Source organism: Macrotis lagotis, chromosome 1 (assembly GCF_037893015.1).
Source record: "Macrotis lagotis isolate mMagLag1 chromosome 1, bilby.v1.9.chrom.fasta, whole genome shotgun sequence".
NCBI classification, from domain to species: Eukaryota; Metazoa; Chordata; class Mammalia; order Peramelemorphia; family Peramelidae; genus Macrotis; species Macrotis lagotis.
In genome coordinates, this window is record NC_133658.1 from 821,603,839 (window position 1) to 821,616,741 (window position 12,903).

Here is a 12,903-nt window from a genome sequence, read left to right on the forward strand (position 1 = left end):
GTTGCATTACTATTTGACATGAAATCATTATAAATCACTAAATAAAAAAGAATAAAGAATCCCTAGACTATTACAAGGTAATAGCAGCTTTTTCTAAATCAGAGTTAAAGTTACCAAACTGCTTCTGATAGAATGGTAGTGGTAATTATGGTATTCAAATCAATAGTATCGCAGAATTAATTCCAAGTCAAGATTTTTAAATGATGAAAGCTGACTAAACAAAAATAAACAAATCTAACAGTGTAATATAAAGTGCAATAAATATAAAGACAAAGGGCCTGGGTTCAAATGCTACCTAAGCACCTTAATATCTATGTGGTCTTAAGCATGCCAATTCTCTGGGTCCCAGAGTCATTATCAAAAAAACTGAGGCCATTAGACTAGATGATCTCTAAGGTCCCTTCCATATTTCACAACACATTTGGTGAATATTTTTTTTTAATTTTTTTGCAAGGCAATGGGGTTAAGTGACTTGCCCAAGGTCCCACAGCTAGGCAATTATTAAGTGTCTGAGGTCAGATTTGAACTCAGGTCCTCCTGATTCCAGGGCTGGTACTCTATCCACTATACCACCTAGCTGCCCCATATCTGGTGAATAATTATTAAAAAAAAATATTTATCTTAGTTATTGGATTGGATGAATCACCAACTTGAGGTGAATGAATACATGTTTGGGGAAAAAAAATTGCATTTGAGAGATATATACATAAAAGCAATAAAATGGATCTCTGGACCTGAAGACAGAATTTACTTCTGACATTGTAGCAAAAATTTCCAAAATAAAATATGAAGACTTATTTTTTTTTACTTCTAAGCACTGGCCCTGGAAAGTTAATGTCAAAGCTACAAACATAAATGAATCCCAAATTCAACCTTAATAAATCACTAAAGAGAAATGTTAACCTTTTAATGGTGAGATAATCTTACTTTATATTTTCCAGGATTTTTCAAAGCACAAATGAGAGCTCCATGGCCTCCCATAGAATGGCCAAAAATTGATATCTTCTTTGGATCAGCTGGAAAATTGGCATTTATCAGCTTGGGCAGCTGAAAAAGATTAATAATATGACAAAAATATAAGAGAAATTTACTTCTTTCAAAGTACATCATCATCATCATCATCATCATCATAATGATAATACCACAAATCAATCAGTAATGGTAACTGGCTCAATCTATGCACAAGTTGATTAAATTTATTTTTATATGTATACATATATATATAGTTGGTTATACTGTAATGTCAAAGTCCTCAAAAAAAGGTCCAAAACAGATAAAAGCTCTCTCTTCAATAAAAACTGTTGAGAAAATTGGAAGTTAGTATGGAAAAACTTAGTTTAGACCAACACCTCACACCCTATACCAAGATAAGATAAAAATGGATAAAGGATTTAGACATAAAAAAACAATATTATAAGCAAACTAGAAGATCAAGGAGTAGTTTACCTGTCAGATCTATGGAAAGGGAAGCAGTTTATGACTAAGGAAGAGATGGAGAACATCACCCAAAAAAACTAGATGATTTTGATTACATTAAATTAAAAAGCTGTTGCACAAAGCCACTGTAACCAAGATCAAAAGAAATGTAGTAAACTGGGAAACAATCTTTACAACTAGTATTTCTGACAAAAGACTCATTTCTAAAATATACAGAGAACTGAGTCAAATTAAAAAAAAAAGCCATTCCCCAATTGACAAATGGTCAAATGATATGCAAAGGCAATTTACAGATGAGATCAAAGCAATCCATAGTTATATGAAAAATTGCTCTAAATCATTATTTAGTAGCGAGATGCAAATTAAAGCATCTCTGAAGTACCACCTCACACCTCTCAGATTGACCAATATGACCAGAAAGGACAATGATCATTGTTAGAAGGGTTGTAGGAAATCTGGGACACTAATACATTGTTGGTGGAGCTGTGAACTCATCCAACCTTTCTGGAGAGCAATTTGGAACTACGGCCAAAGAGCAACAAAAATGTGCATAACCTCTGATCCAGCAATACCAGTCTATACTCTGAAGAGATGATGAAAACAGGTTAAAAACCATTACTTGTACAAAAATATTCATAGCAGCCCTGTTTGTGGTGGCAAAGAATTGGAAATCAAGTAAATGCCCTTCAATTGGGGAATGGCTTAGCAAACTTAGGTATATGTATGTCATGGAACACTATTGTTCTATTAGAAACCAGGAGGGATGGGATTTCAGGGAAGCCTGGAGGGATTTGCAGGAACTGATGCTGAGCAAGATGAGCATAACAAGAAAAACACTGTACACCCTAACAGCAACATGGGGGTGATGATCAACCTTGATGGACTTGCTCATTCCATCAGTGCAACAATCAGGGACAACGTGGAACTGTCTGCAATGGAGAATACCATCTGTATCCAGAGAAAGAACTGTGGAATTTGAACAAAGACCAAGGACTATTATTACCTTTAATTTAGAAAGAAAATGATATCTTAATTGTCTGATCTTGCTATCTCTTTTACTTTATGTTTCTTCCTTAAGGATATGATTCCTCTCTCATCACATTCAATTTGGAACAATGTACACCATGGAAACAATGTAAAGACTGTCAAATTGCCTTCTGTGGGGGGTGGGGGTGGGGGGAGGGAAGTTAAATTAGGGGAAAAATTGAAAAACTCAAAATAAATAAAATAGCTTCTAAAAAGTGGTCCAAAACAAACAAAAAAGAAACTGAGACACATTATCACCTCTGTTTCATTAAAAGTTTGCATTTTCTTAAAAATTAAAAGGATGACATCTCATTTAAGAAGATAAACCATTCTTTCTAACTTCTTTAGTCAAAATTACATTTCTGTACAGGCCATTTCAAATAAAACTCTTAGGAAAAAAAGAAATGGTTTCTGCTTCTGTGTGGCCTTTAAAATAAACTAAAATATAGTTGGCACTTTTGATTCTGTTGTTTTTCTTAAACTGCTGAGGCTGTATCTCTACCAAGTCCTCCTTATCACAGCATAAAGGTTACTGTGTAAGTCAGTAGAGCACAAGAACTGGCAGGCAACTCTATCATTCTGGGCAAGATTTCAAGTAAACCCTGAAGCCCTGGCAAGAGACCCTGTCTGCCTTCTGAGGGTCAAACTGGCTAATGACAAAAAGCTGACTATTTGATGATGAATTTTTCAGTCATGATAACTCATAGAACAAAGAAAAATATAAAATGACCTTCAGTTCTGGGCAGGGGTTGGGAACCTTTGGCCTGCCCATTGTCTTGGTTTGGTGGTGCCAAGGCAACTGCCGGCAAGACTCAAAATTCAATAAATCTAGGAGCTTTTTAGGGATGAATTTATTAAACGTTTGATCACATATAGCCCATGAATGATATTATAAATATCCAAATGGTCCTTGGCAGATAAAAGGCTCCCTACTCCTATTCTGCAGCAATAAGAACAGGGCAAAGGAAAAGGGGAGAGATCGGACTCTCAATTACACTTTTTTAGATAGACTAAAGACATTAAATTAATTTTCAGTACTCCAAAAATGATAATCAAGTTCAGAGATCAATGAGGGACCATACTGGAAGACCTGAATCATCAGTCTTGATATCTGTACTATAAATGAAACCAAAAGGGAAAAGGAAGCTGCAGCTAAATGGAAAGATGGTTCATAGGTTTTCCTTAAAGAGGCAAATAAGAGAATTGACAAAGTTGTTTTACTATTTGTTAAAAGGAAACATTATTTAATGAGAAATGCAATACCCATGTAAAAAACAGCCATGAATATAATTATTGCAAAGGATGAGAAAGTTGTAAATTTTATTAAAATCTTAAAACCCTTCAGAATGAGTGAACATATATCAACCAATTAGCAAGGACTTTTTAAGAACCTCCAATATGTTGAGCACTGTGCTAGATATAAATAAAAGCACACTCCATCTCTGTAAGAATCTTATATATGATAGAATGGTAGTGGTGATTTTTAATTCCAAGTTGAGATTTTTAAATTATGAAAGCTGACTGAACAAAAGTAAACAAATCAAATAGTGTATTATAAAGAGTAGTGCATATAAAGCAGAGGGCCTGGGTTCAAATGCTACCTAAGCACCTTAATACAAGGTAACAGTGCACAGTTGGGCACATGGAGAAAAACACTGAAAAACATCATTTAAGAATAAGGTAAAAGTAAGGCCAAAGTCTTGCAGATTATTTAGTCATGCATATATATTATGAATACTTTTCTCAAGAAGAGAGTTTAGGGTGGATATACATGTAGCTGATATCTAAAAACGACATAAACAAAAAAGAAATTGAAAACATTTGAGCAAAGAAATGCTAAGTTACCATTGGGGGAGTGATTTTGGAATCAGCTGTTGGTATACAGTGATTTTTGTTAGAATCAAGCTCAAAAATCAATAAAAGCACTGGCCAACATAATCATTAACCCATTATGAAAAACATTTAGAAATACTAAATAACTAAACTACTTAAAAACCTTAATGGGGCGGCTAAGGCACAGTGGATAGAGCACCAGCCCTGGAGTCAGGAGTACCTGAGTTCACATCAGGCCTCAGACACTTAATAATTACCTAGCTGTGTGGCCTTGGGCAAGCCACTTAACCCCATTGCCTAGCAAAAACCTAAACAACAAGAACAACAACAAAAACTTTAATGGTCCAGACTTGTGATTTCATCAGTTTTAGGAAGCTCTTAGGGCACTAAACTCCCTCTACCAATGCAGACCAACAACTACTCTTCAAATTACAGTTTCTCAGGTTTTCCTGGGGCACTGAAATGTTCAGTCTCACAACCAACATGGGTCAGAGGGAGAACTTAAACCTGATATTCCCAATTCCAAAGCCAATTTTCTATCCAGAATGCCATATTGCCTCTCACTGAAAATGATATTTGAAAAAATTTGATATTTCCTCTAACATGACCAATAAATAAATGCATATAACATAAATTTAATAATACTAATCTTGAGTTGATTAAACCTTTCAAACAAAAAGTGAACAAATCAAAATAATTGAAGCTAATTATAAAAACGTTAATTTCAATGGAATTACCTCATCTATTATGTAAGAATACATCCTATAGTTGGTTTTCCAAGGTTCTTCAGTGGCATTCACATAAAACCCAGCTCCAGTACCAAAGTCCCAGCTGTCATCTTCTCCTTTAATATTGCAGCCACCTATCAAAGCAAAATATCATTATTAAATGACCACTTGAAACCATGACTATAGTATTTATCAATATTTACATAGAACTTTGGTTTTTTAAGGTTCTTTCACTTAGTTGACCTTAGTTGGTTTGACCTTAACACTGTGAGGTATGTAAGGTGAACATTATCATGCATATTTTAAAGGTGAGGAACTAAGGCCTTGAGTCAGGAGGACTAAGTTCAAATCCAGTCTTAGATGTACATACTAGCTATATGGCAAGTCACAACTCTCTTTGCCTTAGTTTACTCATCTGTAAAGTGTGTTGAAGAAGGAAATGGTAAACCACTCCAGTATCTTTTCCAAGAAAACCCTAAAGGGGATCATGAAGAGTCAGACACAATTAACCATCTATTTAAATAACAAGAGTACAGAATTTGTGCAAAATATATGGTTCCTTTAACTGGTAATAATAAAAACTCTGGCATCTTAAACATATACTTTGCCTTTATTTTTGGCAGTCTTGAGGAACTGAGAAATGGTATTAAAAGATTACAAAGCAGAGATACATAAACTGAAAGAAAGTATGGCTAGGTTTTGTGGGCTGTCCCTTGATTGAACTACCAGTGAACAAAAAAAAAGATAAGAGTAGAGACAAAATTTAAGAGGAATAGAAGAGGAATGGTGATGATTGGAGAACATGGTGAGTACTAAACATCAGATATATTCTTCAAATACTGTACAGTAGAATTGTTTTGTAATTCCTCCATGTGCTTACCATGTGTTATTGTAAATGATTGCTATTTAAATTGTCTTATCTCTCTACTAAACTATCAGCTCTTTGAGGACAGTAATTGAGTCTTCCCTAGACACTGTATTTTTTATTAGCACTGTCATTCTATACTGTTTCACTGCTTCTTTGTATATCTACTATCTAGCACAGTGCCTAACATATAGTAAGCATGTAATAAATGATTGTTGATCATCTCTGGGTAATAGTAACTTCTACTTAAGTCTCTGAGACTAGTAGGTTCAATTAGTGAAAGCACTGTGAAAATGAGGCCAAAATTATATGCTCCATCTCTCAGTAGATTAACTTTGGTCTCTTCTTTGGCCATGGACTATCATCTTAGGCTCACTACCACAGAAAAAGGAACAAAGTGAGAATGTCCATACACTCTTTACCCATTACTGCAAATACACCATAAATTCACATTTAGTAGGTGCTTAATAATCATTTGATGAATTGTGGTTAAATTAATACCTTAGTAATGGTCAGTTTTGTTATCTTCCTGTCCAAAAAGCAGCAAAACACAAAGTTTATCAGGCAAATATTGACAAAAACAAATAGCACTTTAGTTTTTGAGAAATTAGAATGGATACAGGTTAAAAATAGCAACCAGCAACCCAATCCCATGTAAATGAAGCTATCTAATCTATTTTTTTTAATCTTTTAAGGGTTTTAAAGATTTTAAGAGTCAAGAAGCAATTACCTCTAAGAGGGACAATTTATATTATTTTACAGGGTAATAGATTTTTCTTCAGTGTAAAATTACTTGCTACCACAGTACTAAGTTTTTATGTACTTTCCTGAATTCTTACTGGACTAGCTAATAGTTAAAGGCTTTCCTTCAAAGATAATGAATGCCACAAGAAAATAATTTCTAGCTATAAACTACTTTAAATCTATTAAATGATGTAAATTCCTGGGAAAAGTATCACTATTAGCTCTAAAAAATATACTAATCTCAAATTTTAATAAGATTTATGTTAAAAGTTAGGGGTTTTCCTCCTGACTTCAATATAGATCTTATTAGTAAGAAAAAAGAAAATCAGTAAGATCTCATTTAATTGAACTGTTGCTAACCATAATTCCTCATAATATTTTAAATAAGGGCAAGGAACATCCACCCAGCAAGAAAATCATTTGGTCTGGTGCTTCCTTGACAATTGCAGGTGGGATTCATAATTCAAAAAAATCTAGGAAATTTTAGGGGTGAATTGTTTGTCCAAATAACAGCAAGCAAAATTCACAAATTAACAAAAAAGGATTCCCTAACCCTGTGTTAAATACTGCCATTACTTGATTCTTAAGTGCTCCTTCAAATACTTGCAGACACTTTTCTATTTTCCACTTTGCTATTGCTTTAAAGATGTAACTATTCTTACCTCATGTCAGAATTTCCACCATTATTTACAGTGAAAAGATTTTATGCCTATACAACATGAATTATTCTGTTTCATATCATATTAGTGTACTTATCTTCCATACCTACTAAACTGTAAACTTGTTGAGGGCAGAAATTAGGTCTGAAATTTCTGGCATTATTCATAGGTCTGATTTATCTGGCATTATTCACAGAGCCAAAAAATTTTGCTCAAAGTAGGCAGGAGCTCAATAAATATTTGCTGACTTGAATTAAAAAAATAGAATAGGCAGGCTATTCTTTGTATGTAAGGTCAAATAAAAACTTAGCCCCAAATATGGAAATGATGTTACACAAAGAGAATCTCTGCCACAAAATACTTACGTGGACTTGTGTCTGGTGCAACGACAATGAGGCCATGTTCTGCTGCAGCTTGATGATAACCAGCTTTTGTGATAAAATTTTGTTCTGTGCAAGTTAGGCCTGAAGAGTAAAAATAATGATATCACTATATACTGTTATGTATTCGAAGTTTTTACTTTTCTACAAAGATAGCAAACTTACCTAAACCAGGAGTCATTTAAAGTAGGGGCTCTTAATCATTTTTGTGTCATGGGCCCTTGGGCAATCTGGTGAAGTTAAAGGGCTCCTTCTCAGAATAATATTTTAGTAATATTAAAAAGAAACTATATTGAAATACAAAAAAGAAAAATTCATGATCTCAATTAAAAATTCCAGGTGTAGGACTACCAGTAACTCCATGCTACACAACTTAAAAGAACTAGTTCTCTTTCATTTAATATTTATAGCCATATATATACCTCAACATATCAGGGATCTTTAGTTTTTGGTGCTGGGGCTCTCTCTACCAATAAAAGTTACAATTTAATAAATTGCTTATTTAATGAGTGTGTGAGGTTCAGAAAGGCCATGTGTTTGTCCAGTTATAGAGTAAATGTTAGAGGTAGGATTTGAACCCAGCTCTTCTTGAATCAAAGTCAGGAAGCAGTACAATCCAATCTTACCACAAAATTATAGACAGCTCATGAACAAGGGAAGTGTTGGTGGTAGCATTTTGCCTTCTCCAAATTGAGAAGGCAAATTCTCTATTCACTAATGTTCTTCTATCATTTTATATGATTAACCCTGTTCTATGTCATTGAGATAAGGGATAAAATTAATTCTAACTAATATAACTCTACTAACAAATAAAATGCATATGGCAACACTGAGTGGGGATTGGATACTTTGGCTCAAAGCAACACAGTCTCAGTCATTTATATTACTATCCTGCAATTTAGTAATGTCAAAGTCTAATAATTTGCATAACAATTGAGTGTGGATTAACATTACTCTAGGATCTCAAAGCTGAAGATTACTCTGACATCTGATGTGAACAAATAAGTAATGATCAACATCTTATTAGTCATAAAAAATTTATGACATTCTTTATAGATTTTAGTTTTAGTAAATAATCTGTTATTTTGTTATTGTTATACACTGTTATACACAATACACTTTTTAAATGAGATTTGTTGTTCTCTAAATTAAAAAATATATCACTTTGGCAATACTTTAAAACAGAATGGAGGAAATTACAATTTTTTTTATTTTTGCTTAAAATGATCAATCATTTATATTAAAAAAAACTTTTAGGAAGAACTTCCAGTAAAGTCTAAAATATAGATATACCCACAGAAATACTTTATTAATGAGACAAATCAGATTTTTACCAAAATTTTTAATGTATATATATATATATATATATATATGATTTTGAAAAACTGCTATTTTGCATCATTTTTGATGGAAAAAATTTGAAAAAATCCAAGCTTTATGTTGTTATTAATTAAGAATAACAAAAAGCTAAAAGAAAATGTTATGGCATGGCATGGTCCTATAAGAATATCAGGAACAATAAAACTCAGAATGAACTGAGGCTGACCAGAAATAGGGAGAGCCGAGGGAGATTTTTAAAAGTCATAATGGGAAAAAAAAATTGGGGACATAAAGAGGTAGTAGTGTTGCTGCTCAGAGCAGAAGGAAAAAATATCAAACTCTGATTTTATATTCAATTACACTACCAACTGAATGATCCATGGAGTAGAAATGACATAATTAGTATTAATAGGAAGCTTAAGCCCAAAATAAGCAAAGACCAGTAAGAATCCATTTACTTTCCTTTAATGAATTCAAGTCACCAGGGTACCAAAAGAATTGGTAAATATGATTATTGAGATCTTAATCTTAAAAAGATCATATTCCAATTTAAAAAATGAGAGAAACTAAAAGTCTTTGATTCCAGGCAAAAATCTAGAACATAATATTAAAGAATGGCTTGGACCATGATCACTAAGTAACATAGCCTCAATAAGAATAGGACACAGTAAATTAAGTTAAGGTACTTTTTGGACAAGGATATCAAACTAGAGGATCAGGAGATTGCTGAAGACATGGTATGAACAGACTTCATCCAAAGCATCTGACATTATCAATCTATCCTTTTGGACAAAACAGAGATGTGGGGGTAGGCATGTTGAATGGTCAGACCAAAAAATAAATCAGTATCAATATAGAGGGAGACTGCCAGTGGAATGCTTCAGGAATACATGTTTTTAACCCTCTGCCACATTCACTACTCTTATAAATAACAGATAAAGACAGAAAGGAAACTTCTTATATATACAAATGATAAACAACCTGAGAAGGATGCCAAACACACTGGATGACATAGTAAAGATTTTAAAAGATGTTATCAGTCTAAAATGAAGACATTCAACAATAGATCTAACAAAAATGGAACAGACTGCCTAGGAAGATCATGGGGACAACCTTATTATAATTCTTAAAGAGAAGACTAGATGATCATTTGTTGAGTATGTTAAAGAATAAATCAGGATCTGATATACATAGCCTTTGAAGTCTTCTCCAACTTTGAGCTTCTGCTGTCCTTGTGAGTTTTCTAGAAAAATGTGCCAAGTAGCTGTAGGGATGTAGCACCATGTGCTAATAGATTTAAAAAAGCCCTGTCAAGAAGTTTTTTTTTTTTAGGTAATATGATTTCTACTCTCATTTAATATTTTCCTCCTGATTATGGAAATGCTTGAAGAAGTAAAAATTGAATGACTAACCTTTCAAAGTTTTTTCATCAGAGATGTTACTATACTTTGTCTTATTTTTTGGATAATTTGAAAAAGTGAGCAATAAAGTTATTATTCAAAAGTTAAAAAGTTTAAAACTGTGTCTTGAATAATGGATATAAAAAAGAATGTTTACTTCTTGAAAGAATAAGTTCTAGTGTGGCCTTGGGCAGCCACTTAACCCCATTGCCTTGCAAAAATTAAAAAAAATAAAATAAAAGAATAAGTTCTAAACTGCCACCAGACAATACCAAGAGCTACAAATATACTCACCAGACAGCCAGTAAAGTACTGGACATTTTTCAGTTTCTGCCTTTGGTGGTAAGTAGATTCCAAATCTCATTTTGCATTTTAGCTCCACACTGTTTCAACCAAATATATTTAATTAATTATTCTGGATAAATCTCAAATCATACAAGAAAAGCACACTGACACTTAGGCTATCCATTGTAAGCTCCCTCATTATCTTCCCTCTTAATCCACATCCTCTTCCTTTGTTTCAGTCTTCAGAAGAGGGAAGTCTAGCCAGGTCTGACTTCTACTTGTGCCTTTCATTCTTTCTTGAGACAGCCTGACCCATGGATTTTCATACCCCCTTCCCTTTCTCTCTAACATTCAATCTTTATCTACTGGCTTCTTCTCCACTATCTAGCCTTTCCCACACTTGCCCCACCCATTAATTACTTTGTCCTTCCTCATGTTACTTTGTATTTACTGGTATACATGTTGTATCATACCTCTTCCCTTCCCCCAAATCTAAGTCACATAAGAAACTGGTTCAAGGATTCTCAAAATTATATTTTTGACACTGGTACAAGTGACATTTAATACATTACCTGTCATGCTCATATACTTTCTGAAATCCCTCAAAGCACTTGTTGCTTGAAATTTGTTTCAAGGCCATAGTCTCTTTGCTATTAATAAAAAGAAATGAGCATAAACTTTGTTATAATAAGATAATAAGCTTTTGAAGATACAAACACATTTTTCTCAGATGTATGCTTAAATGAGTCCTTGAAACATAAGTGTTTTCAATAGTCACTGACAACACCAAGAAATGGACTGGAAAAAAGTACTAAATTTTATTTTTGCCTCTTCAAATTAAAGTGTTTGGGGTACCTTTATCAAAACATGCTAAACTACTTTTTTAAGTCTTTGTAGCCACTTAAGATAATTGCCAATAATCAAGAATTTCAAATAAATCTGAGATATCAAGGGCATTGATTGACGGGTCATTGAATAATTGAAAATGGACAGTGATGTGGTAACCAATTCAAAATTAGAACAACCTTATTGGATTTTGTGAAAGTGTTTTCTACCTGAAGAAAGTTGAAAAATATACTTAAAAATACACTTAAAATATACTTAAAAAAATATACTTTAAAAACCCAACTATTCCAAGTTGCCTTTCATTTTATTTCTATGGAAATAAATTAAAACTAATTTTAGCAAATGATGTTGGAATGGTAGGAAGCTAATTTTGAGAGTCCTGGTGCTGTAATTTTCTAGATGAGTATTAGAAGCAAAATTCCTTAACCTCTCTGAACCTTGGTTACACCTTGTATAAAATAGTGATGATAGTACTTTCAAAGCTTTCCTTATAGAAACTGTGTGAGGAATAAATTAGATCATTCATATAAGGTGCCAAATTTTGTAACTGGACAGTGTCATCTAAACAGTGAGCATTCATAAAGGTTGACAAGACAGACTGGATTGTGATTGTGTGTGTGTGTGTGTGTGTGTGTGTGTGTGTGTACCCAACAAGAGAATTCGCTTTTTATATGTTACATTCAAACAAGAGAGAGAAAATCATTCTTATTAAAACTAGGATCAGAAAAAATAAAATCCTAATAGGGAGTACTCATTGTTACCATATTTTGTCAAGAAAGATGGAAAAGAATAAAAAATGACTACTTTGGGATACTGTAGTTAATGGCTTTATCAGACATATTACTGATAGAAAAATTGAGATTTAAAGGATTTAGTCCAGTGAAAATGGGAGAAGTAACAGTATATCAAAGTTCCAACATGTCTTGCAATATTGGAAACATATCGGAGAGGTGGAAAGAACACTAGGAAGGTGTGAAGAGACCTAGGATCAATGAAAGAGAGATATTTAGCATTAAATATCATTTCTAAACTAATACTTCCTGAATCTATGTCTTATTGTTCTTCCTGATGTCTTTCAACTGGTACATTTCTGAAAACAATTTCCTTTTCATTCTTGATTATTCAATTTTTTTTTTAGCATCTGCTTATAGTGACATTGAATTTCAATATACTTTGTCTAATAGTCTAGTGCTCATGAATTGTGTTTTCATTAAAACACATAAAACACCTTGAAGCCAAGGACTAGTATTTGCTGTATCTGTTTTTCCCCCCAGCATCAAGCAGTGTCCTGAACATAGGCTACTTAAAAGGCTAATTTGAATTGAATTGAAAGAGTACTTCAGACAAGGTTAAAGAAGCAGAAGCTAGAGAAAATAAGGG

General features: G+C 33.2%; 1 protein-coding gene across 4 annotated transcripts in view; it reads right to left on the bottom strand.

Moving 5' to 3' along the window:
* The window catches only part of ESD (esterase D), a 33,971-nt gene that overhangs the window by 15,073 nt on the left and 5,995 nt on the right, over positions 1-12,903 (bottom strand). For all 4 annotated transcript variants that reach the window (XM_074217110.1, XM_074217108.1, XM_074217111.1 and 1 more), the window contains 5 exons: positions 11,250-11,327; positions 10,687-10,775; positions 7,658-7,756; positions 5,034-5,158; positions 928-1,047 (listed from right to left, as the gene is read on the bottom strand). In XM_074217110.1, the coding sequence (XP_074073211.1) occupies positions 928-1,047; positions 5,034-5,158; positions 7,658-7,756; positions 10,687-10,775; positions 11,250-11,317 (501 nt within the window). In that variant the 5' untranslated portion in view covers positions 11,318-11,327. The remainder of the gene's footprint in view (positions 1-927; positions 1,048-5,033; positions 5,159-7,657; positions 7,757-10,686; positions 10,776-11,249; positions 11,328-12,903) is intronic.